Source organism: Schistocerca gregaria, chromosome 2 (genome assembly GCF_023897955.1).
Source record: "Schistocerca gregaria isolate iqSchGreg1 chromosome 2, iqSchGreg1.2, whole genome shotgun sequence".
In the NCBI taxonomy this organism is placed as follows: Eukaryota; Metazoa; Arthropoda; class Insecta; order Orthoptera; family Acrididae; genus Schistocerca; species Schistocerca gregaria.
Window position 1 is genome coordinate 561,433,411 of NC_064921.1, and position 25,225 is coordinate 561,458,635.

General features: G+C 39.2%; 1 protein-coding gene across 5 annotated transcripts in view; it reads left to right on the forward strand.

Annotated features, from left to right (window-relative positions):
- Positions 1 to 25,225, forward strand: part of LOC126332472 (sterol regulatory element-binding protein cleavage-activating protein) — a 298,242-nt gene that overhangs the window by 128,645 nt on the left and 144,372 nt on the right. For all 5 annotated transcript variants that reach the window (XM_049996613.1, XM_049996609.1, XM_049996612.1 and 2 more), the window contains exon 9: positions 15,198 to 15,392. In XM_049996613.1, coding sequence (XP_049852570.1) covers positions 15,198 to 15,392 — 195 coding nt within the window. The remainder of the gene's footprint in view (positions 1 to 15,197; positions 15,393 to 25,225) is intronic.

Here is a 25,225-nt window from a genome sequence, read left to right on the forward strand (position 1 = left end):
GAAAAGTAGCATGCATTTCAAATGTATCTACCACTTCTACTGGTAAGCCATCACCCACTTCATTTGTGATCATATGTCCGTCTAGGAACAGAGTGAGCTGAGTTGCACAGGATCCATGTTTTTATAGAGGAGATTTTCATTCTCCAAAATCATTTTGGTTTTTGAGCACAAAACATGTTCCACAATTCTACAACAGATTGACGTCAATGATGTAGGCTACAATCATGTGCATCTGTCCCATGACTCCTCTTGAAAGCGAGAATGACGTGCACATTTTTCCAGTCACTAGGTTCCCTTCATTGCTCCACTGAGCTATAATAAGCACATGCTAGAAGTGTAATCTTTGTAGAATCTTACAAGTATTTCAGCTGTTCTGGGTGCCATTCTTGTACTAAACGATTGTAGTTGTTTTTCTGTTCTGCACTCAGTTTTGTCAATATCTGTCAGTGTGACATTCGTACAATAACTGAAAGGTGGGACCTTATTACGATCATCCAAAGTGAAATGATTTTGGAAGACTGAATTCAGTGTTTCAATCTTCTTTGTTTCGGTGCCAGTCACCGAGTGAATTAATAGATAGTTGCTTTAGAACTGCATAGTCATTTTACGTCAGACCAAAATCTCTTAGGGGTTTTAGTCAGATTAGTTGATAAAATTTTGCTTTCAAAGACATTAAATGCTTCTCTCATTGCTTTCCGTATGCTCATTTTCACTTTGTTCGGCATTTGTTTGTTAGCTATGTTTTTTCTTCTCTTGAATCCAATGTGAAACGCCTTTTGTTTATGTTGCAGCTTTCCAACATGGTTATTAAACCATGGTGGATTGTTTCACCCCTTAAAACCTTGCTTGGAACATATTGTCCAAGGCCTATTGAACGATGCTTTTTAATAGTTTCCGGATGTGCTCCCCATCCACATCCTCAGTGTTGAATGTGTAGAAAACCATTTCTAACTGGACTATAATTGAAAAAATAGCAAATAATGTATTCTAAAAATGCAACAGTGTTTTAATGAAAAAAAAATCATCAGAAATATGAAAAGCATAATAGAATATTATATTACAATGTACTTACAAGGGAAGTCCAGTACTTCAGAGTTATTCATGTTAAAACACAAAGCCAGATATAATACTTAAACTTGCAGAGCTTTCAGACTACAGAACACTCCATTAGCATAGGTAATGACCTGTCACAAAATGAACTTAAGCTTGCTCCCAACAGAGCGTCAGGGCAAGGGGTACATAAATCACTCACTACAGTGTTGCAGTTCTAATGTGATGAAGAAAAAAATATCCATGTGTATGAAGGGTAGTTTTAATTAAACTTTCTCCACTTGAGCCAATGTAGACGGAAAACTATTTACCGTATGCTTACCCAACTTCATAGGAATGATGTACAGATTGTGCACTGCAGGATTGTGTTGTTAGTAGTGTATGGTGACATAGGAGGAACTCTGTCCCCAAGGACTTGCAGTGTGAACAGCACACATTACTGTGATCTGTTTCGCCAACATGTAATCCCTGCTCTGTGGCAGAGAGGTATTTTAGAATCAACTGATTTGATGCACAAGAGAGCTCCACCCCATTTTGCTCGTGATATCACTTGGTTCTTCTGTAACACGTTCCGAAAAACCAAATCATTGGCCAATCGTTCCAAACTGTGTAGCCACTAACAGCGTGAGATTTGAACCCATGTGATTCCTGGCTGTTGGGTTTCCTGAAGTACAAGGTTTATCAGTGCACATTAACACATGGTGGAGGTTGAAGATTAGTCAAAAGGTTGAATCGCACACTTTCCTAACTGTAGTTCTATTATCTGAGCCTGGTTTCCCGTTTGTAACAACTCACATTCCTCAGAGAGTGTGACAAGCTTCCAAGTGAGGTGACACGAATTTGTACTCCAAGAAAGGCCTAGGGAAGGTTCACTTGGTCTTCACGCAGAAGTACTCCAAGAAAGGCCTAGGGAGGGTTCACTTGGAGCGTTTCTGGAAATGGCCAACATCCCAAGTGAGGTGTTTCAGACAGCAGTAGAGAAATGTATAGTGCAATTCCAAGTTGTTGTGGATGCAGATGGTCATCACACTCAGCAATGTTTGTAAACTAGAATGTAAATGTAGTACACATTTAACAAATGTTGCCTTCTCATAAAGAAATTAAGACGTGTTTCTTTCAATGGTTTATGTGTTATTTCTCTTCCGCCATGTCCCTGCAAATATTTCAACGAAGTTTCATTGTCCTACAAGCACTTAGTTTTTCAAGGAGCCCTCTCGAGTAGTGAAAGTTAAATTACAACAATCCTGTATATAGAATTCACTAATATGCGCAAGAAAGTTTCAGAGTGTTTCAGCACAGTGGTTACAAACTTTCAGGAGAGGTAGAGTACTCCTGGATGATGGAAAATCATGTAGCATCACATAGTCGGAAACACTACCCTGGCACTATAGTGACAGCACTAAACACAAGGAAGTAAGCACACAAACAGGGCGAGAAATGTTTATTGTGCTTAGTAGATAGATGTGGAAGTCACTGCTTCAGTTATAAGACCTTCATTTTTAAATTTGCGGCCAGTTTCGAGCTAACAAAAGCCCATCATCAGGTGCAATTATCCGTGTGCTATCTCGTGGAACTTGGAGCAGCTTTCTGTGCTTTGCACTCACTTGCAGTGGTCGCCTCCATTCTACCCAGCGTTGTGGCACTTGGGGGCACGGCACTTAATGATGTGCATCTGATGATGGGCATTTGTTAGCCCTAAACCCATTATGAATTTAAAGATAAAGGCTTTAAAACATGAATTGGTGATTTCCATGTCTATTACATTGTTCAATTATGGATTGTATGTGTGCTTAGTACAGCTAAAATGTTGGGACAGAAGGGCTGGGGCATGTGGTAATGGCGCTACGTACACCACATCATTAGATAATGCAGCCTCTGCGTCTGCACAGTTGTTCAGTCGCACTCACTGGGGAGCTTCATTTCACCTGCTGACATAGTGGAAGCAGAATGGTACATCATACAAATGTGGAGCTCACTGATGTGCATCTGGTATATGGGACTGCCGATTGCAGTAGGTGAGGTGCAAGGCAGCTGTACACACAAAGTTACCCCACAAGGAAAACTCCCTGTCATGCCTTCTTCGCACACTTGTACAGGAGGTTGCCCGAAAGGGAACCATCATTGAGGGGAGACAACAGCACGAGTGAACAGTAACAATAGTAGCCAATCAGGAGCTTGTGCTGGGGCTGGTACCAAACGATTCCTGTGCCATTACTAGTGCTATCGCCAGTCGTGTCTGGATTTTCGACTGCAGTATCTGGCAGATCCTGCATGACAATGCTATATACCTGTTTAACACCCAGTGCGTGCAGTTGCTGGATTAAGACAGCTTTGCTCCACAAGTGGCCTTTGCATGGTGATATTTACAGATACACTCAACAGATGCCTATTTTCACCCACCATTTTGTTCACTGATGAGGCAACCGTAACATTGGAGGAAATGTTTAACCCACATAACACACCTGTTTGATTGAAGGAGAACCCACATGCAACAAGAACCCACCCAGAGGTGTTTGTCAGTTAATGTATGGACCAGCGTCATTGGGGATTGTCTTGTCAGGCCATATTTGTTGCCCCAACATTGGAGAGGAGCAACCTATCTCTTCTGTCTTCAAGTATAGCTGCAGCTTTTGGAGGACACACACATACCCGCTGTGATGCTTTCTGCCATATGGTTTCCGCTTGCTGGGGGCCCGTCGCATTACAGCCTCGATGAGCATTGTCACCTGAATGCAAAGTATCATCAATATTGGAATGGCAGGTAGGTCCAGTGCCTTGGTCAGTGAGATTGCCAGGCCTCACTGGCCGTAACTACTTTTTCTGGAGCTACGTCAAGACACTGGTGTATGAAACCCCATGAATAGTGCTGAGGAACTCACACACATTACGGCAGCTGCTGGAGAAGTCCAGGACATGGCTAGTATTCTCCAGAACTTCACATCTTCCATCTGCCATAGATGTGAGTCTTGTGTCATGGTCAGGGGTCATAATTTCGAACACCTTTGTTGGTGACTATCGTTGTCTGTTTTTGTTCTTATGTCTTGGTTTCTGCTGGACTAAGCATAATAAACATGTTCTACTGCCCTGTTCATATCCTTCCTGTCTTGTGTCTTGTGTCGTCACTACCATTCCAGGAAAGTATTTCTAAACATTCATTGCAATGTGATTTTCCTTTGTCTAGATGTACTCTGTATCTCCTGAAAGTTTATAATCACTATAATGAAACAGCCAGTAAATTTTAAATATAGAAGGTTCTGACTACTTCCCCTATCTTTTTGCTCAGCATAACATGTACTATCAGGAAAGCTTTCTTCTTCTTTGCAAGTTCAAATTTTATCTTCTTATTAAGTGCAAAATTTTCCACACTTTCTAATGTCCTCTTTCAGTTTGGTTTCAACCATAGTGTGGTCTTCGTGGTTCTGATACTCTTGATCATTCAGTTTATCCTGTTATAAGATTTGTCAAATTAGAGTGTGTCCTCTTTACTTGAAAATACAGTGTGGGTAGATAAAAAATCTACTCACCGAGCAGAACAGGAGAAAACACAGAAAAGATGTGTAAATATGTGAGTTTTTGAAGCTAATGGCTTTTTCTTGCAAAAGGGTTGAAGGGAAAGGAAGAAGGATGAAGGGAAAGGAATGACGAGATTTAGATGCAGAAGGGTTGAAGCTGTTCTTTCAAACAGTGGGAAAGTCTGAGGTGGAATGAGAGTACTGAAAAGATAGATCACTACTCAGCATGTAGAAGAGATTCAGTTGTGAACAGGAACAATGAAAACGAATGCCGCTAGTCCTTGTCTGTCTACCTATCCACTTCCCTGCTCCCAGTCCAGCACTACAGACATCTGTCTCATCAGCACACACCTACTAGTGCTTTCCCTTTCTCTAGCCCCCCCCCCCCCCTCCCACCCTCTACTCCACCATTATGAATGCCCCCATCCCCACTTGCATGATCTCCCAACACTGCAACTAGCAGCCCTATCATGTCTCTACCACATCCTGCATGCTCACACAATCAGCACAGTATCTTCCCCCAACCTGTATCGTGCCATCCCTCCCCCACACCACTCCATGCTGTCTTCTTACCCCACCACTCACCCCAGCAGATTGGAAATGCAGCCACAATCATGGCCCCAGCGCCTGAAGACAGTGGCTGTGTGTGTGTGTGTGTGTGTGTGTGTGTGTGTGTGTAATCCTTTAGGTACCCCATTGGACCCAATGGTGTTTCTTTTGTTTGTTGCACAATTAGCTGAATTGCTATTTCATGGTCCCATTTTTCGATATCTGTCATATTGACATTTGTGCGACTATTTAAAAGAAGAACTGCTGCCCAATTGTCCTCAGTGAAACGGTTTTGGAAAAAGGCATTTAATATTTTGGCCTTCCCACTTCATCCTTTGTTTTGATGTCAGTATCACCAAGGGATGTTTGGACTGGTGGCTTTGATCCATTTACTGATGTAATTTACTGATGTAATGAAAGTTCAAAATTTTTGGGGGTTTCTCTCAGATTGGCAGATACAATTTTATTTTTGAATTCAATGAATGTTTCATGCACAACTCCTCTTACATTAATTGTTCTCCTGTTCAGCTTTTGTTTGGATGCTTTAGCTATGCTTAAATTTGCTCTTTTCTTTTGGGGCAGCTCTCGAACCATAGCGGTTCTTCCTCATCTCTCAAAATACTCATCTCTCAAAATTTTGCGCAGCACCTTCCTATTAAAGGTGTACTGCACAATACTGTGTTCTTGAACTGACTGTTTATGCTCAACACTTTTGGTTCTGACAATGAAAGGTTTGTGTTGATCAATGAGATAATCTGAAATCTCTTTTTTGTCACATTTGTTAATACTATAACATGACAAAGAAATTCATGTGAAATCAAGTTTTCCCTCAAATGTTTCACCACTATTGCTCCTGAGACGAGAAATCTATAACAGCATTTCTGTAATCCGACACCTGGTAGTAGGAGGGGGGGGGGGGGGGGGGGTGAGATGTGAGCAATATATGCGACATATGCATACCTGCCAACTCTCCCGATTTATGTGGGAGACTCCAGATTTTCTACTTCTCTCGCCATTTGATTTTGCCATTATTTCTCAAGATTTTTAGCTAAGTATCACCAAACCTAAGAAACTTGTTTTGAAAATCCCTCATTTCAGTTTTTTGGACAGTGGTTGGAGATCCTTCACTCGTTGTTTTTAATAATGAAGTCGCTCACAATCTGTATATGGATTGTTATTATTCCTCTTTCCCATGCATTATGTATAATGTATACTCATATTACTCTGGGTTGTGCTCTATTTGGACTTGTTTGTGTGTTCTCATTGTGTTTAAATAAAGTTACTTATTATTCAAGATTTTTATAATCTGTACAAGTTTTTAGAGTGGTTGATTGTAAGGGTTATTTTGTTACCTGAAACCATGAAAGGCTTTATTCGTATGTAGGCAGCTATTTCATCTTAATCACATAGTCGTAGTATTTTGATTCGGTGATTCGTTTTTAATTATTGTGAAACTAATATAACTGTTTTCATGAAGCACTATTTGGAACAGTTTCTGCGCATTATTGAGTCTAGGAAAGGTCCATTGTTTGCATTTTGTGCCCTTTGCTGTCTTGACATTTCTATGTCACACAATGGAAAAAGTGATTTTTCAAAAGACATGGAAACAAAAAAGCACTGTGTAAATGTTAGGGTATGAATAACAAAAACTGCAATTCAGTGTTAAAAGTGAAAGTGGCTGGGTGAAAAATGCTTATTTCCATTGTTTTAGAATACAATTTGCCAATCAGCTGCGCTGACCATGCGAATCACCTGTTCAAGAAAATGTTCTGGGATAATGTTCTTGTAGCCATTATATAGCATTATGACTTCAGAGGGAAATTCTCACATCAGTTGTCTTAGGATTATAGTGAACATGAGCCACATTTTTTGATCATTCATACCTCCTTATTTTTAAAACTGAATCTTCCAATTTTTGTTTATTGAATGTTGGTAAGATCTGTAACGAAAAATGTGGGTCACATGCAATAGATAAATGTTAGGAGATGATCTATTCATACATACCGGTCTGCCTGATGGGAGGCCCTCGCCACACAGCATTTCCATTAGCTATATTAAATTCTGGTTTTACTCAATTATTATTTTTGAGTTGGAAAATCTAAGTATCCTACCCAACCAGATAGCCATGCATGTTAATGTGCCGTTTCTGGAGAGGGGAGGTTTGCCAGCTCCGGATCTAATCCACAACCTGGGACAACCAGAAGACCCAGTAAAAACTTGGTAATTTTTTCATCTGGGAGAAAACCAGGTAAAACCTGGGAATTTTTAAGATTTCTGGCAATTTTTCATTGTTTTAGTTTTCAGTTAATTTTTTGTAATTTTTACTGGTAAGAACCAATACTCTAACAAAGGATATTACTGTATCCCGCTACTGCAGAGTAATACTTCAACATTTAAACATAAACAAGAGAAAAAAACAAAAATAACTGCAAAGGAAATGCGCTATATACAACAATGACACACAGAGCTCATTCAAGCATCTACCAACAGCAAAATGAGTCAAAGGCTTTAGGAAGAATGTGCATGCTTCATAACAACAAATTGCCTCTGATTAGTGTGAAGTCACAACTGTTTACATTAGATTTTTTAACAGTTACGAGTGGGCTCATGCGCATGCACAGCTGAGATGCGTTTGAGCAATAGATTCTCCCGCTTATGGCTACAGGAAGATGGCTGTTGGCTGTGCAAGCAGTCGCAGCAAGCAGCTAGAAGCTACTGAAAAAAGGAGGCGCCATATTCGTATCATCATCATCATTTAAGACTGATTATGCCTTTCAGCATTCAGTCTGGAGCATAGCTCCCTTATAAAATTCCTCCATGATCCCCTATTCAGTGCTAACATTGGTGCCTCTTCTGATGTTAAACCTATTACTTCAAAATCATTCTTAACCGAATCCAGGTACCTTCTCCTTGGTCTGCCCCAACTCCTTCTACCCTCTACTGCTGAACCCATGAGTCTCTTGGGTAACCTTGCTTCTCCCATGTGTGTAACATGACCCCACCATCTAAGCCTGTTCACCCTGACTGCTACGTCTATAGAGTTCATTCCCAGTTTTCCTTTGATTTCCTCATTGTGGACACCCTCCTGCCATTGTTCCCATCTATTAGTACCTGCTATCATCCTAGCTACTTTCATATCCATAACCTCAACCTTGTTGATAAGGTAACCTGAATCCACCCAGCTTTCGCTCCTATACAACAAAGTTGGTCGAAAGATTGAACGGTGCACAGATAACTTAGTCTTGGTACTGACTTCCTTCTTGCAGAAGAGAGTAGATCGTAGCTGAGCACTCACTGCATTAGCTTTGCTACACCTTGCTTCCAGTTCTTTCACTATGTTGCCATCCTGTGAGAATATGCATCCTAATTACTTGAAACCGTCCACCTGTTCTAACTTTGTTCCTCCTATTTGGCATTCAATCCGTTTATGTTTCTTTCCCACTGACATTACTTTTGTTTTGGAGATGCTGATCTTCATACCATAGTCCTTACATTTCTGATCTAGCTCCAAAATATTATTTTGCAAACTTTCAATCGAATCTGCCATCACAACTAAGTTATCCGCATATGCGAGACTGCTTATTTTGTGTTCACATATCTTAATCTCACCCCGCCAGTCTATTGTTATCAACATAAGATCCATAAATAATATGAACAACAGTGGAGACAGGTTGCAGCCTTGTCTTACCCCTGAAACTACTCTGAACCATGAACTCAATTTACCATCAACTCTAACTGCTGCCTGACTATCCATGTAAAGACCTTTAATTGCTTGCAAAAGTTTGCCTCCTATTCCATAATCTCGTAGAACAGACAATAACTTCCTCCTAGGAACCTGGTCATACGCCTTTTCTAGATCTATAAAACATAGATACAATTCCCTGTTCAACTCATAACACTTCTCCATTATTTGCCGTAAGCTAAAGATCTGGTCCTGACAACCTCTAAGAGGCCTAAACCCACACTGATTTTCATCCAATTGGTCCTCAACTAATACTCACACTTCCCTTTCAACAATACCTGAGAAGATTTTACCCGCAACACTGATTAAAGAGATACCTCTGTAGTTGTTACAATCTTTTCTGTTTCCATGTTGAAGATTGGTGTGATTACTGCTTTCGTCCAGTCTGATGGAACCTGTCCCGACTCCCAGGCCATTTCAGTTATCCTGTGTAGCCATTTAAGACCTGACATTCCACTGTATTTGATGAGTTCTGACTTAATTTCATCCACCCCAGCTGCTTTATTGCACTGCAATCTATTGACCATTTTCTCCACTTCCTCAAATATGATGCTATTTCCATCATCCTTCCTATCCCATTCTACCTCGAAATCTGAAACATTACTGATCGTATTTTCACCTACATTGAGCAACTCTTCAAAATATTCCCTCCATCTGCCCAAGGCATCCACAGAATTCACCAGCAGTTTTCCTGACCTGTCCAAAATACTTGTCATTTCCTTCATACCTCCCTTTCGAAGTCTGCTAATTACACTCCAGAATGGTTTTCCAGCAGCTTGACCCATAGTCTCCAACCTGTTTACAAAGTCTTCCCAAGATTTCTTCTTGGATGCTGCAATTATCTGTTTGGCTTTGTTTCTTTCTTCAACATAACTTTCTCTGTCTACCTGAGTTCTAGTATGTAGCCATTTTTGATACACCTTCTTTTTCCTTTTACAGGCTGCCTTGACTGTGTCATTCCACCAAGCTGTTTGCTTCATCCTACCTTCACACACTACTGTTCCAAGACATTTTTTAGCCACTTCGAGTACTGTGTCCCTGTACCTTGTCCATTCCTTTTCCAATGACTGTAATTGACTACATTCAACTAACTGGTACCTTTCTGAGATTGCTGTTATGTACTTGTGCCTGATTTCCTTATCCTGAAGTTTCTCCACTCTTAACCTCCTACATATGGACCTGACCTCCTGCACTTTCGGCCTCACAATCCCAATTTCACTGCAGATTAAATAATGATCAGTGTCATCAAAGAATCCTCTGAATACACGTGTGTCCCTCACAGCCTTCCTCAATTCCTGATCTGTTATTATATAGTCAATGACAGATCTGGTTTCCCTGCCTTCCCAAGTATACCGGTGAATGTTCTTATGTTTAAAAAAGGAATTTGTGATTACTAAGCCCATACTGACACAGAAATCCAAGAGTTGTTTCCTGTTCCTGTAGGCCTCCATATCCTCTCCAAATTTACCCATAACCTTTAAATACCTTTGTTAGATTTCCAATCCTGGCATTAAAATCACCCATGAGCAGAACACTGTCCTTGTCCTTTACTCTAACAACTACATCACTGAGTGCCTCATAAAAACTATCCATCTTATCATGATCTGTCCCTTCACAATGCAAATATACTGACACAATCCTAATTTTCTTGCTAGATACTGTCAAATCTATCCACATCAGTCGTTCATTTACATACCTTATTGCGACTTTGCTGGGTTCCACTTCTTTCCTGATGTAAAGCCCTATGCCCCATTGTGCTATTCCTGCTTTGACTCCTGACAGGTAGACCTTGTATTCTCCCACTTCCTCTTCTTTCTCACCCCTTACCCGAATGTCACTAACAGCTAAAACATCCAGCCCCATTTTACTTGCAGCCTCTGCCATCTCTACCTTCTTCCCAGAGTAGCCCCCATTGATATTAATAGCTCCCCATCTCAGTACCATTTGTTTGCCAAGTCGTATCTTAGGAGTCCCTGATTTGTCAGTTAGAGGTGGGACTCCGTCACCTCCAAAGGTCCGAGGCATTTTGCTCTGATGGTTGCCAGCATCATATTTATCGTACCAGGGAAGCAGGTTGCTAGCCTTACTTGCCCCAGGTCCCATTGGATTTTATCCCTAACGGTTGAGGGACTAACCGGTGGATTTGGTAGTCTTTGCCGTATGAGCACAAAGGTGACCACGCCTCAGAATATGTCCGAGATGCCCAGCCTTATTCCAAAGTAACTGGTATCCCGACTGTCGGGACCACTTACTTGGCCACTCATACGTTGCCCATGATTCATGGACTAGGACATGACTACAGGAACCCACACCATTCGTATTCTTGAGGAAAAAAATACTAGTTTCACAAAGTGCCCAGCATCCAGCACACGTTGGTCTTGCGGTTATTCATATGATTTTGAAATCCATCCGTGTTGGTTTCTGAACATTTTTGAACACATTTTAAGTTGATTTCTGAGTGAATCATAAGTTGATTTTTGAATGCGTGCATAGTGTTCATATGTCTCTGTCATAAGAATCCAGGTTGCATCTAGAAATAAACTTTCCGCAGACAAAAGGGGATGGGGCTATATGAGCTGAGCGGAGTAAAGCCGAACGAATCAATGCTAATTGCTGTCTGATTATGTCGTTGATTGGGTTTGCGAATGATCAGCGTTGTTATAATTACTAGAAAAATCCATTGATTAACAGTACCAGAATGTAAATAAGCGAATAACAGGAATAACTGGTGAGAAAGATTATGTATTATCTTCTCGGTGCACCCAAGAAAATGAAATTTTGATAGAAAATTTTTGGCGAGATCACTACATAGTAAAGACCAGTTGTACAGTCCCCGGCTAGCAGCCGGTTATATTCTGGAAGGAATGGAAAAATGTGTTGTACGAACATGTAACAACACCTAACCGGATATAACTAAAGCCGTGATTCCGGCAGGGTTAGTGAAGTTAGTCGGCGAACAAATTTTGACAGTGGCATGAGTAACTACAGAATTGGTGATGACAAGATCGTTTGTTAAAACAAGGAAGGGGAAGAAATGGGGACATCACACATATTATGGAAGAATTAGACGATCCCAAATTTACATAAAAATTTCTTAATACTACTTCTTAATACTACTTCTTGATCTCATGCTTGAGAAACTGGTGCGTACAAATGAAATGTGAAACTATTTTCTAACATTTATCTTTTTACTTGTAGTAGGCCTAATAGGCATTTGATATTGGTACTTCATGAATTATATTCTGTCATGTTATAAAAGTGACCATTTGTGCCAAAACAGTTTCGTTAATTTTTTGTGTGTTAGAAAATTGCTGCAATATTAGAAACGCCTGTTTTGTTTTATCTAGAAGACAATGACAAAATAGACGTCATCAGATCAAGAAACCACACCAGTCTTGGGTATTATTTGTATTACCAGCTTCTTCAGTACTAGATAACACTTCAATTTTTCATGTAGCAAAACGTTTGATGTACTTTAATGAGGTAATAGATTCTTTCACAGAAAGGAAAGCACTCCATGTAAAGCTGAAGCAACATTAGAGTGAAAAAAATGCTAGGAGCTAAGAATTGAAGAAATCTGTACTTTCTTGCTTGTCTTATGTCTTTATTGGTTTTAGGTATCGTATATTTAATTTTATGTCACACAAAGCATAGACAGTAAAGAGTGCAGATTTTCTGAAGAGTTCTTGTGCTCCCGATTACAAATAATCCCATCCGCTAGAGGGACGGGCTGTGAAACTGGCAGAAGAGGCAACACAGGACATGCCAGTTTCCACTGTCCCTGAATATAGTATGCTGGCATCCATTACAAAATATACACGTTTCTATTCCACAGAGCAAAATACAGTGACGTGTGATAGAAGAATGCTGTATGAAGGGGCATGGTACTGCACTTTGGCACACTTAAGACCAAATAACATGTCTTACATTTCCTTGAACACATATGTTTTATGTTTCAGACTTGAAAAGATGTGTGCTAAAAGATGAACATATTTTTGAAAATCCGTTTTTTAGTATTAACCCAGTTCGCAAATATCGTAGATCCAGGGCTGAAGTGCAGAGCACTCCAAGTTATAGTGGGTAGTCTCCATTTGACCCGTGTTGACATTTAGTGAATTTGCTGTTTCCCCTTTGTTTACTGTCACGTCAAATGAAAACAAAACGGATATATGTGGCCGGGAGTTATCAAGTAAATTATAATACATTCACATAATTACGGAAGACTAAAATATGTTATTAGTTTCAGATTTAATTTTATTTCCTCCTTTCTGACAGTCAAGCATGAATTGCCTTGCAGAACAATGGAGTTATTTTTGTCTGTTTGCTAAACAAATTTGACTTTTATTAACCATTTTCGCAGGACAGTCAATGTATTTCAAATGAAATGTTTAATTCCACAGTACTGGCTATTTTCAACAGTTCGCTGTATTTCAAGTGCTTGTTTTCATCTTCTAGCACGTTAAGGCATTATGCCATAATAAAGAACGAAACATAATTTAATACAGTACTGGTGCTCTAAGAAAATTTACATCCCGAAAACCACACTGAAAAGCTTAATATCAGGTTGGGGTCTACTTCATTGGGAATCTGGACATACAAAGTGCACTTTAAATGTGCACATTTTAGTATGGTTTACAAAATTCTGATGCTGTTGGAGTGTCCTCTGATGTCTGATCTTTTAATATTCTACACGTACATTCATACGGGCTTCCTACGTCATGGTAGCTGCACAAGCGCAGTGTCGTCTGTTATCTGTGCCCTTTGGCAACTGCTGAAACGAACCTATTTCTAACAGGTCATAGGAAAATATTTCGAATTGTGGTTTGAAAAGCATTGCTTTCAAAGTAATATCCTTTTACATAAGGTGAACTATGTGCGAGAGTGTACCATGAATTTCTTAAATCACAGAGCGTTTGACTCTCTTTACTCTTTGATGATGAGCCGTTTAGAAGAATTTCAGACCCTGAAGATCAGACATTTATACCAATATTAAAAATTTTACTTTCACGTTTGTGTCATATATCTTACAGTGTAACACGCGCAAAAAAGATCAACATTATTTTCGAAAGCTCAGCTTCTCTTGCAGCTTATTAACCTTGGAGAACAATATTATATGTGAAAGCTTTGCTTTTCTTGTAGCAACACTTTATATGTTAATTTAAATTGTTAACTTTTCCTGTTTGTGTGTGTGTTCGTGCTAATTAACTGTGATGTTGCTTTTGGCTGACTACATCACGTGTCCTATGCTCTGAATATGCACTGTCATTGGCTGGCAAGATCACGTGACATGAGCTATGGTTGCTTACAAAATTGCATCAAAATCTCGATTTCAATTATTCGGAAAGTAACATGCGGTGATTGTTGGAATACCAATGTCTACTTTCGTAATACGAAAATGTGCAGCGTACATGTTGCTGCACATCAAAGATATTTCCAAAACGTGTCTTTTTCCCTGAGTGCTGGGAAATTCTATGCCTGTGTATAAAAACATAACCATTCAAAGGATTGATAAGTTTTGCAGTTCCAGTGGAAAATATACTGTTACTTAACACAGTAAAAGTGTGTTTTCACCCAGGAGAAAGTGTATTTTTAACCGGGAAATCTGGGATTTTTTTTTTCCTTGTCCACGTATACACCCTGACCCAGCAAATTAATAATGAGGGTTGGTGTTCCGGACAGCCTCCCTGCAGTTTCTAGCTGTTTTCTTGAAAGCTTTCCTCACTTCCTTATGAATAACACTACACGCGGAAAGTTTGGCTACACGTGTTCCATCTTGGGGGAGTAAAGGGGTGGCGACAGCAAGGACACCTAGCTACCCCTTAAATTAAACATGTTGGATCCATAAATAAGCATGCTAATGGTACACCGATGTGCAACAAAGGCTCAAGGAAAAGAAGAATTGGAAAATCTGATTGTACTCACAAAATTTATAAAGAGAAACAATAATGTGCATTTAACTTTTGTAGTGATGTTTTAACACAGTGACAACAGAATAATAATACTGAAAGTACATTTCAAATGGTTATCATATGTCTGTTTTTATTTGTATGCCTAAAAGATATTCTACATTTCACCCAACCACTTTACCCAGCTTCGTCTCTTGTGACCTGTTCAGGAATATCTGTACTTTTTGACACAGACAATTATGACCTTAGAAAGAGAATGAGAGTGAGTTTGTTAATATCATACTGTTTGCTATTAAAATTTAATAGTAATTTACAGAAACTAGAGATTGTACATCTTGCCAGTAAGAAATTCTTCTTCACAACAACAATAAAATAAAATAAAAATAGAAAATAAAATAAAAATAAAGTTAGCTATGTAATAATTTTACTTTTTTTCAGATAGTGTCTACTCCACCCCATCTGGATGCCAAAATCCGTGTTGCACAGGGACTGAGCCGAGAGGGTTGGTCTATTACAAAGAATCTTTTAACTGAGGTCACAATCTTGACTTTCGGGTTGTTCACTTTGGTGCCAGCTATTCAGGAATTCTGCATTTTTGCTGTTGTTGCACTTCTTTCAGATTTCTTCTTACAGGTAATTTAGACTTAATTGTGCTCAAATTTCAAATCATTAGCTTTACTTATTAAGGAATTTTCTAAAATTACTATTTGATGTTGGTCAAACCTATTACAACTGAATACTTTCGCTTGTTACTGGAGATAAGAAAATTTTGGAAGCAAATACAGCACATGAAGCGTGATCAAAAAAATAAAGGAAAAAAAGGTGGAAGACGAGCTTTTTTTTTTTTCTCCGCCCCGAGTTTCAACCACTACATTTTCATAAATTATCCAACGAAGTAAATACAAATTCCGTATTGTTCATCTTCGAATGTAACAGAATTTCAGTGTACTACGAAAATCCGACTGGCAAGACTGTTTGGGATGTTCGTCAATATGGCCAAATCTACGTTCTGAATTTTTTCCTACCTGTGAGAAGAGATGGTTGCTAATAGGAACGTGATGAAATGTGAATCACATACAGTATTCTCTTCGCCATAAGAATAATACGAACATAAACATTTTGCCATGTATTCTTTCATGTTTGCTGCTATCTCATTTAAATCCTGTCTGCCTAATAAACTACGAAACTAGAGTGAGACAACAGCAAACGCGGAAGAATATACGTATCGTGTCATGTTTATATTCGTATTATTCTTATGCCTAATAGTGATACAGCCAGAAATGAAGCACAGCAACTGACTAGATTTTTAAATCTAAGATGACTCAAATTTCTGTGCAGAATTTGATGTACTAAAGAAGCGGCCGCAAAGATTTTCAAATGGGGAAAAATTTTCGCCTAACTCTCGTTCAGAACATGTTCTACCATACGCAGTCTATTATTTGGATCTTATTGATCATTATCAAAGAAAGCAGCAGTGTAAGTAACAATAAATAGCAGTCTCTTGCCGTTGTTTCTCTAATGAGACGATTCCTCTTTTCTTAATTGTAAGCGGCGGTAGCGCACACAAAAGCAAGCCATGCTGCGAGCGGTGACAGGCCGTAAACACCCACTATAAGAATGCGACAAACAATGCGTGACACAGTACAGTAATGCATTTTCAGCTTAAGAGTGACGTAAACACCTATAACAAAGAAAATGGCACTTATCAGATCAAAGCAAAATAAGCAATCGATTCAAAAAAAGAAGTGCCTGACGCATAGCAAGGGTTACCTGGTAAAGCTTAACTGTTAAGCTAACGACTCGAACCAAACTACTGTAGGTGTATCGTCATTCATTCGACCTAAATTGTGCCTCATATTACAATGGACCTACTTAGTTTCGATTTGGAGGTGCGACCTAAAATGTTTCTATCTCCTTGAATTTCGCGTCTCAAATTTCAGGTGCGGCTTAGATTCGGGAATTTTTTTTTCCTTTATTTCGAGTCTCATTTTTTAGGTGCGATTTAGATTTGAGTGCGGCTTAGATTCGAGTAAATACGGTATATTGTGAGTGGCTGGATAAACAAAAATTTGAAGTCAGTCTCTCTCTCTCTCTCTCTCTCTCTCTCTCTCTCTCTCGCACGCACACACACACACACACACACACACACACACACACAGGGAGAGGGGGGGGGGGGGATTAGGAAGAGGCATCACGAAGGGTGAGTTGTCAAGGACTGGTGAGATTAGAGCACAGGAAGAATAAAGGACAGCAAGAAAGTGAAAGATCAATGAATTACCAGCAGGATCAGTTGCACGTTGTGGCAGTAGATACCATGAAAGAGGCTAAAAGGATTTTGGGTTCATGATAGGTATTTTCATTATTATATTGATTTTATTGCGGAGTTTCAGATTTTCTTATTGGTATGTAGTGTGCGTCACATTTAGGCGCAAGTGGGAAAAGAACAGATGTTGATAAGACACATCCTGTGGGACACCAAGGAATCTGCTAATGGAGGGAGGTGTGAGGGAGGAGTGTTCCTTGTCAAATTCACACAATTTCAAACAAAAATTTACCTTGACCTCTTAGATTTTGATCAAACGTGGTTATGAATGAAAACTATAAAAATATTTGATCCCGATTTCATTAAAACTTTAATAAGCCTTGAAATTTCAAATTTTCATTAATAATTGCTACATCGTGGCGTAATAAATTGCCATTTTCTCCTGAATCAGATGAGATACAGATCTGCAAAAAGCTCTTTAGGTGGGCTTTCATTTGGTATGCAGCATGATGGTGTTTAAAATCAATTTATTTTAGTTTTGAAAAAATCACAAAATTTCCCTGCACTATACTCTTACACCTCTGGAAGTTTCATTTTAGGATCAACATGGGATCAGGTCATATAAGGAGTAAATCTAATCCATTATCGCATGCCCGACTCACGTCAAGTGAGACAGATGATGCCGTATCGTAAATTGCACAACTACATCATAAAATTTGTGGGGTCGTGTGTGAACAGTAGCTCACAGTGTCACTGCAGAATGTCACGAGTTGTTTATGTGTACCTATATTTGCCTTTTGGACATACATTTTTTAAATCTCTGTCCAAAATTTCAAAGTATATTCAGACATAAATTGACATTTTTTAAAAATCCTAAAGGCTTCCTATTTGATTTTAATAACTTTCAACACATATTATGGAAGGCCTAAAAACGGTATTCTACCCGTCTGCTGCTATAAACACATGGTGGATGTAGGTGCAATTCACCAAAATTTGAAACTTACGATTGAAATTGAACTCAGTACCAAGTGGAAAAATAGAGACGTATAAATGTTGTTTTGCAAAGATTTTGTGCAATCCATAATCAGTAGATGGTCCATTGGGAGACTATACTTCATGCTCTGGGAATAAGCAAACGGAGACCATACTGCAGAATGCATTTGAAGAAATACTGATAGACAGTGTCACCTTCTGACAGTGGATTTCTGTGAACAGGTGTAAAATGGAAACATTACAAAAATCAACTACAGAGTTCATCAATTTATTTTGCATTATTCTGTCCATGTTGGCCCATCACAATTTTATTGCCAAACAACGAAGTTCATGTTTGAACCACATTAGAGAAAGCCTACAAGATTCACAGTTTGCGGTGTACAGTGACTTTTCAGAGAACTAATCATTTCTGATGTAGAATGAGGTTCAGAGCTATCATTGAACAAGTCAGCAAGCCACTTTCACCCATTCGCTGCGTACTATAAAGGAGAAACAGGAACAGAGCATCTTGGTTACGTCGTTGTTTTAGACTGTCTGCACATACCTTGTGGCTATCTACTGCTTCCAGGAAAAGCTCATTGAATTCTTGAGAAAGCACTTTGAACCTAAACAAAATATACTACTTTCCTGAAGTCACTGCTGTTCAGAAAAAAAGAGAGTTTTAAATTAGTGTTTCATCAAGCTGGTTTCAGTATGGAGGCTGAATGGCATCTTTTAGCAACAGCTCATGGAAAAGGGCCTTGCGATGGAATTGATGGCACCGTCAAGAAATTGGCATCACAAGAAAGTTTGCAACTTCAAATTCTTACACCTTGGCAGCTTTTCATCTGGGCAGTGGAAAACATTTTTGGAGTATATTTTACATTTGTAACTCAGGATGAATACATATAGAGACAGCCACATTGCTAAACAATCGCTTTGGCAAAGGATTAACAATTCCAGGGACCCAAATGTTTCATTCACTCACTCCTGTAGTTTCAGATAAGACACAAATCTGTGTCTAAGGTATTCTCATATGTTCAACGTTCATTACAGCAGTAGTTGACCACCAAACCCCAAGAAACACTGTCATTGACAGGCATAAACTACAGTGTACAACTACAACAGGTGGCTTAAATACATTTTGAAGGAAGAAGAAGAAGATGATGATGATGATGATGATGATGATGATGATGATGATGATGATGAAGAAGAACAAGAACAAAATGTGACATTTCTTTGTCCATGTTCTCCTTGCATACCCGGAGAAACTGGTTGTTATGTGGATGGGTGTGGTGGATGTTCTATGTAAGGTGAACCTAGTGACCCCACAGGCCAAATATGCCTGAAAATGACATGATCAAAACCAGCAGAGCCTTTACAGTTAATTCCACTGTATAAGAAATTGTGATGAATACAGCTGTTTCTAAATGTCATGTAGTAAGTAAATTTTGTAAAATTAATCTGGATGAAAGTCATTTTTCACACAACACGTGAAACTTGAAAATTTTGTATAATGTGATCCCATGATGATCCCAAAATGAAACTTTGAGATGTAAGAGTATAGTGCAAGGAAATTTTGTGGTTTTCAAATTTTTTTAAATATGGCTTTTTTAGAATATTAAAAATTAAATTTATTTAATTTTTAAAATTAATTTTTAAATGCTATCATTTTAAATACCAAATATTTACCCTCCATACTGCCCTCCAATACTAAGTTGGTGATCCCTTGATGCCTCAGAACATGTCCTACCAACCAATCCCTTCTTCTGGTCAAGTTGTGCCACAAGCTTCTCTTCTCCCCAATCCTATTCAATACCTCCTCATTAGTTACGTGATCTATCCACCTTATCTTCAGCATTCTTCTGTAGCACCACATTTCGAAAGCTTTTATTCTCTTCTTGTCCAAACTAGTTATCGTCCATGTTTCACTTCCATACATGGCTACATTCCATACAAATACTTTTAGAAAAGACTTCCTGACCCTTAAATCTATACTCGATGTTAACAAATTTCTCTTCTTCAGAAACGCTTTCCTTGCCATTGCCAGTCTACATTTTATATCCTCTCTACTTCGACCATCGTCAGTTATTTTGCTCCCCAAATAGCAAAACTCCTTTACTACTTTAAGTGTCTCATTTCCTAATCTAATTCCCTCAGCATTACCCGATTTAATTTGACTACATTCCATTATCCTCGTTTTTCTTTTGTTGATGTTCATCTTATATCCTCCTTTCAAGACACTGTCCATTCCGTTCAACTGCTCTTCCAAGTCCTTTGCCGTCTCTGACAGAATTACAATGTCATCGGCGAACCTCAAAGTTTTTACTTCTTCTCCATGAATTTTAATACCTACTCCAAATTTTTATTTTGTTTCCTTTACTGACTGCTCAATATACAGATTGAATAACATCGGGGATAGGCTACAACCTTGTCTCACTCCCTTCCCAACGACTGCTTCCCTTTCATGCCCTTTGACTCTTATTACTGCCAACTGGTTTCTGTACAAATTGTAAATAGCCTTTCGCTTCCTGTATTTTACCCCTGCCACCTTTAGAATTTGAAAGAGAGTATTCCAGTAAACATTGTTAAAAGCTTCCTCTAAGTCTACAAATGCTAGAAACGTAGGTTTTCCCTTCCTTAATCTAGCTTCTAATATAAGTCGTAGGGTCAGTATTGCCTCACGTGTTCCAACATTTCTACTGAATCCAAACTGATCTTCCCCGAGGTCGGCTTCTACTAGTTTTCCCATTCGTCTGTAAAGAATTCGTGTTAGTATTTTGCAGCTGTGGCTTATTAAACTGATTGTTCGGTAATTTTCACATCTGTCAACACCTGCTTTCTTTGGGATTGGAATTATTAGAGTTTTGTCAGGACTGGCTCTCCCAAGGCCGTCAGTAGTTCCAATGGAATGTTGTCTACTCCAGGGGCCTTGTTTCGACTCAGGTCTTTCAGTGCTCTGTCAATCTCTTCACGCAGTATCGTATCTCCCATTTCATCTTCATCTACATCCTCTTCCAATTCCATAATATTGTCCTCAAGTACATCACCCTTGTATAGACACTCTATATACTCCTTCCACCTTTCTGCTTTCTCTTCTTTGCTTAGAACGGGGTTTCCATCTGAGCTCTTGATGTTCATACAAGTGGTTCTCTTATCTCCAAAGGTCTCTTTAATTTTCCTGTAGGCAGTATCTATCTTACCCCTACTGAGATAAGCCTCTACATCCTTACATTTGTCCTCTAGCCATCCCTGCTTAGCCATTTTGCACTTCCTGTCGATCTCATTTTTGAGACGTCTGTATTCCTTTTTGCCTGCTTCATTTACTGCATTTTTATATTTTCTCCTTTCATCAATTAAATTCAATATTTCTTCTGTTACCCAATGATTTCTACTAGCCCTTGTCTTTTTACCTACTTGATCCTCTGTTGCCTTCACTACTTCATCCCTCAAAGCTACCCATTCTTCTTCTACTGTATTTCTTTCTCCCATTCCTGTCAATTGTTCCCTTATTCTTTCCTTGAAACTCTGTACAACCTCTGGTTCTTTCAGCTTATTCAGATCCCATGTCCTTAAATTCCCACCTTTTTGCAGTTTCTTCAGTTTTAACCTACAGGTGGTCATAACCAATAGATTGTGGTCAGAGTCCACATCTGCCCCTGGAAACGTCTTATAATTTAAAACCTGGTTCCTAAATCTCTGTCTTACCATTATATAATCTATCTGATACCTTTTAGTATCTCCAGGCTTCTTCCATGTATACAACCTTCTTTTATGATTCTTGAACCAAGTGTTAGCTATTATTAAGTTGTGCTCCGTGCAAAATTCTACCAGGCGGCTTCCTCTTTCATTTCTTTGCCCCAGTCCGTATTCACCTTCTACGTTTCCTTCTCTCCCTTTTCCTACTACCGAATTCCAGTCACTTATGACTATTAAATTTTCATCTCCCTTCACTATCTGAATAATTTCTTTTATTTGATCATACATGTCTTCTATTTCTTCGTCGTCTGCAGAGCTAGTTGGCATATAAACTTGTACTACTGTAGTAGGTGTTGGCTTCGTATCTATCTTGGCCACAATAATGCGTTCACTATGCTGTTTGTAGTAGCTTACCCGCATTCCTATTTTCCTATTCATTATTAAACCTACTCCTGCATTACCCCTATTTGATTTTGTGTTTATAATCCTGTAGTCACCTGACCAAAAGTCTTGTTCCTCCTGCCACCGAACTTCACAATTCCCACTATGTCTAACTTTAATTTATCCATTTCCCTTTTTAAATTTTCTAATCTACCTGCCCGATTAAGGGATCTGACATTCCACGCTCCGATCCGTAGAACTCCAGTTTTCTTTCTCCTGATAACGACATCCTCTTGAGTAGTCCCCGCCGGAGATCCGAATGGGGGACTATTTTACCTCCGGAATATTTTACCCAAGAGGATGCCATCATCATTTAATCATACAGTAAAGCTCCATGCTCTCGGGAAAAATTACGGCCGTAGTTTCCCCCTTGCTTTCAGCCGTTCGCAGTACCAGCACAGCAAGGCCGTTTTGGTTATTATTACAAGGCCACATCAGTCAATCATCCAGACTGTTGCCCCTGCAACTACTGAAAAGGCTGCTGCCCCTCTTCAGGAACCACACGTTTGTCTGGCCTCCCAACAGATACCCCACCGTTGTGGTTGCACCTACGGTATGGCTATCTGTATCGCTGAGGCATGCAAGCCTCCCCACCAACGGCAAGGTCCATGGTTCATCGGGGGAGGAATTTTTAGTTAAATCATGAAAAAAAGTTATGGTTTTCATTCATAACTGTGTTGGGATGCTAGGTACACTAAGATTCATCAAAATTTGAGAATGTCAAACATAATCTGTCTGTTGATTTGACACGAAATTACCTGGGATGAAAATTGTAGAGAAAGGCGAAGGCTTGAATATTGTAAGCAGATTCCAATGTATGTAGGGTGCAGTAGTTACTGTCTGGTGTAAATTTTTTCCTCCCATGTAATTACTGCAGTGGCTTATTGTCTACTCACACATCAAGAGAATTTCTGTAGTTTGAACCTTCATTTATCAGTAGTTTTATAGGTTTACAGTTGGCGACCATACAGACATGCTTGGAAGGCGCAAGGGTGCCTATTAAGTGTTTCTTTTGGCAGTAGGCATTAACCACGTAGTGTCTGCAGGCAGGAGCCCTATCTTACTTTTCTGTGTTTCTCTCATTAATGATTAGAGTTTGTTCTCATCCTCATGTCTTGGGACAACCGCTGCAGTTAATATTAAGAAGACAGCAATTCTCAACAGAACCCAGAGGCGTTAAATTTATCTCAGAAAAATACATTTGTTCTGTTTTTCTGCATATGCATTTCATGAATGGTCAACTCAAATTATGTCTCTGGTGCTCTATTTGCAGTTTCCTTATAATTTTTAAGCCTCATCTTTAATGAAACACCTTTGGTTACTGTACATGAAATATCTCAAGACTAGAGCTCTAAAAAGGGTAAACATTTAAAAATTGCATAGTGGCAGGCCTATAGGGGCAAGAATGTCCACCCTATTGGGATTTTACAGAGCTTTAGTTTGAGAATGTATGGGTCAAGATTATATTGTGCATGGTTCGCATGACCACCCTATTTTAAAATCTTGAATTACTCCCACGAGGAGAGCATTTGATTCATTGGCTGCAAAATTCAATTATAAAAGCTCAGGTGACTCGTTTGGGTTCCAAGCTATGGCTCAACATACCAATCTTGATGTGACAGATGGGAATATTTTAACATTGGATTGAAGCTAATATGATACCAGATTGGTGTTGATGATATTGATACTTAGAATTTGGTTTCCAAGAAGTACAGTAGAAGAAGAATGGGTAGCTTTGAGGGATGAAGTAGTGAAGCCAGCAGAGGATCAAGTAGGTAAAAAGACGAGGGCTAGTAGAAATCCTTGGATAACAGAAGAGATATTGAATTTAATTGATGAAAGGAGGAAATATAAAACTGCAATAAATGGAGCAGACAAAAAGGAATGCAAATGTCTCAAAAATGAGATCAACAGGAAGTGCAAAATGGCTGAGCAGGGATGGCTAGAGGACAAATGTAAGGATGTAGAGGCTTATCTCACTAGGGGTAAGATAGGTACTGCCTACAGGAAAATTAAAGGGACCTTTGGAGAAAAGAGAACCACTTGTGTGAATATCAAGAGCGCAAATGGAAAACCAGTTCTAAGCATAGAAGGGAAACCAGAAAGGTGGAAGGAGTATTAGAGGGTCTATACAAGGGTGGTGTATGTGAGGGCAATATTGTTGAAAAGGAAGGGGACGTAGATGAAGATGAGATGGGAAATAAGATACTACATGAAGAATTTGACCGAGCACTAAAAGACCTAAATCGAAAAAAGGCCCTGGGAGTAGACAGCATTCCATTAGAATTACTGATAATCTTGGGAGAGCCAGTCCTGACAAAAGTCTACCATCTGGTGAGCAAGACGTATGAGACAGGGTAAATACCATCAGACTTCAAGAAGAATATATTAAATCAAATCCCAAAGATAGCACGTGTTGGCAGGTGTGAAAATTACCGAACTATTAGTTTAATAAATCACGGCTGCAAAATACTGACACGAATTCTTTACAAGCGAATGGAAAAACTGGTAGAAGCCAACCTCGGGGGAGATCAATTTGGATTCTATAGAAATGTTGGAATATATCAGGCAATAATGACCCTATGACATATCTTAGAAGACAGATTAAAGAGAGGCAAACCTACGTTTCTAGCATTAGTAGACTTGTAGAAAGCTTTTGGCAATGTTGTCTGGAATACTCTCTTTCAAATTCTGAAGGTGGCAGGGGTCAAATACAGAGAGCGAAAGGCTGTTTACAATTTGTACAGAAACCAGATGGCAATTATAAGAGTCGAGGGACATGAAAGGGAAGCAGTGGTTGGGAAGGGAGTGAGACAGGGCTGTAGCCTATCTTTGATGTTATTCAATCAGTATATTGAGCAAGCAGTAAAGGAGACGAAAGAAAAATTTGGAGTAGGAATTAAAATCAATGGAGCAGAAATAAAAACTTGGAGGTTTGCCAACGACATTGTAATTCTGTCAGTGATAGCAAAGGGCCTGTAATAACAGTTGAACGGAAAGGACAGTGTCTTTTGGAGGATATAAGATGAACATCAACTAAAGCAAAATGAGGGGTTGGGTTGGGTTGTTTGGAGGAGGAGACCAGACAGCG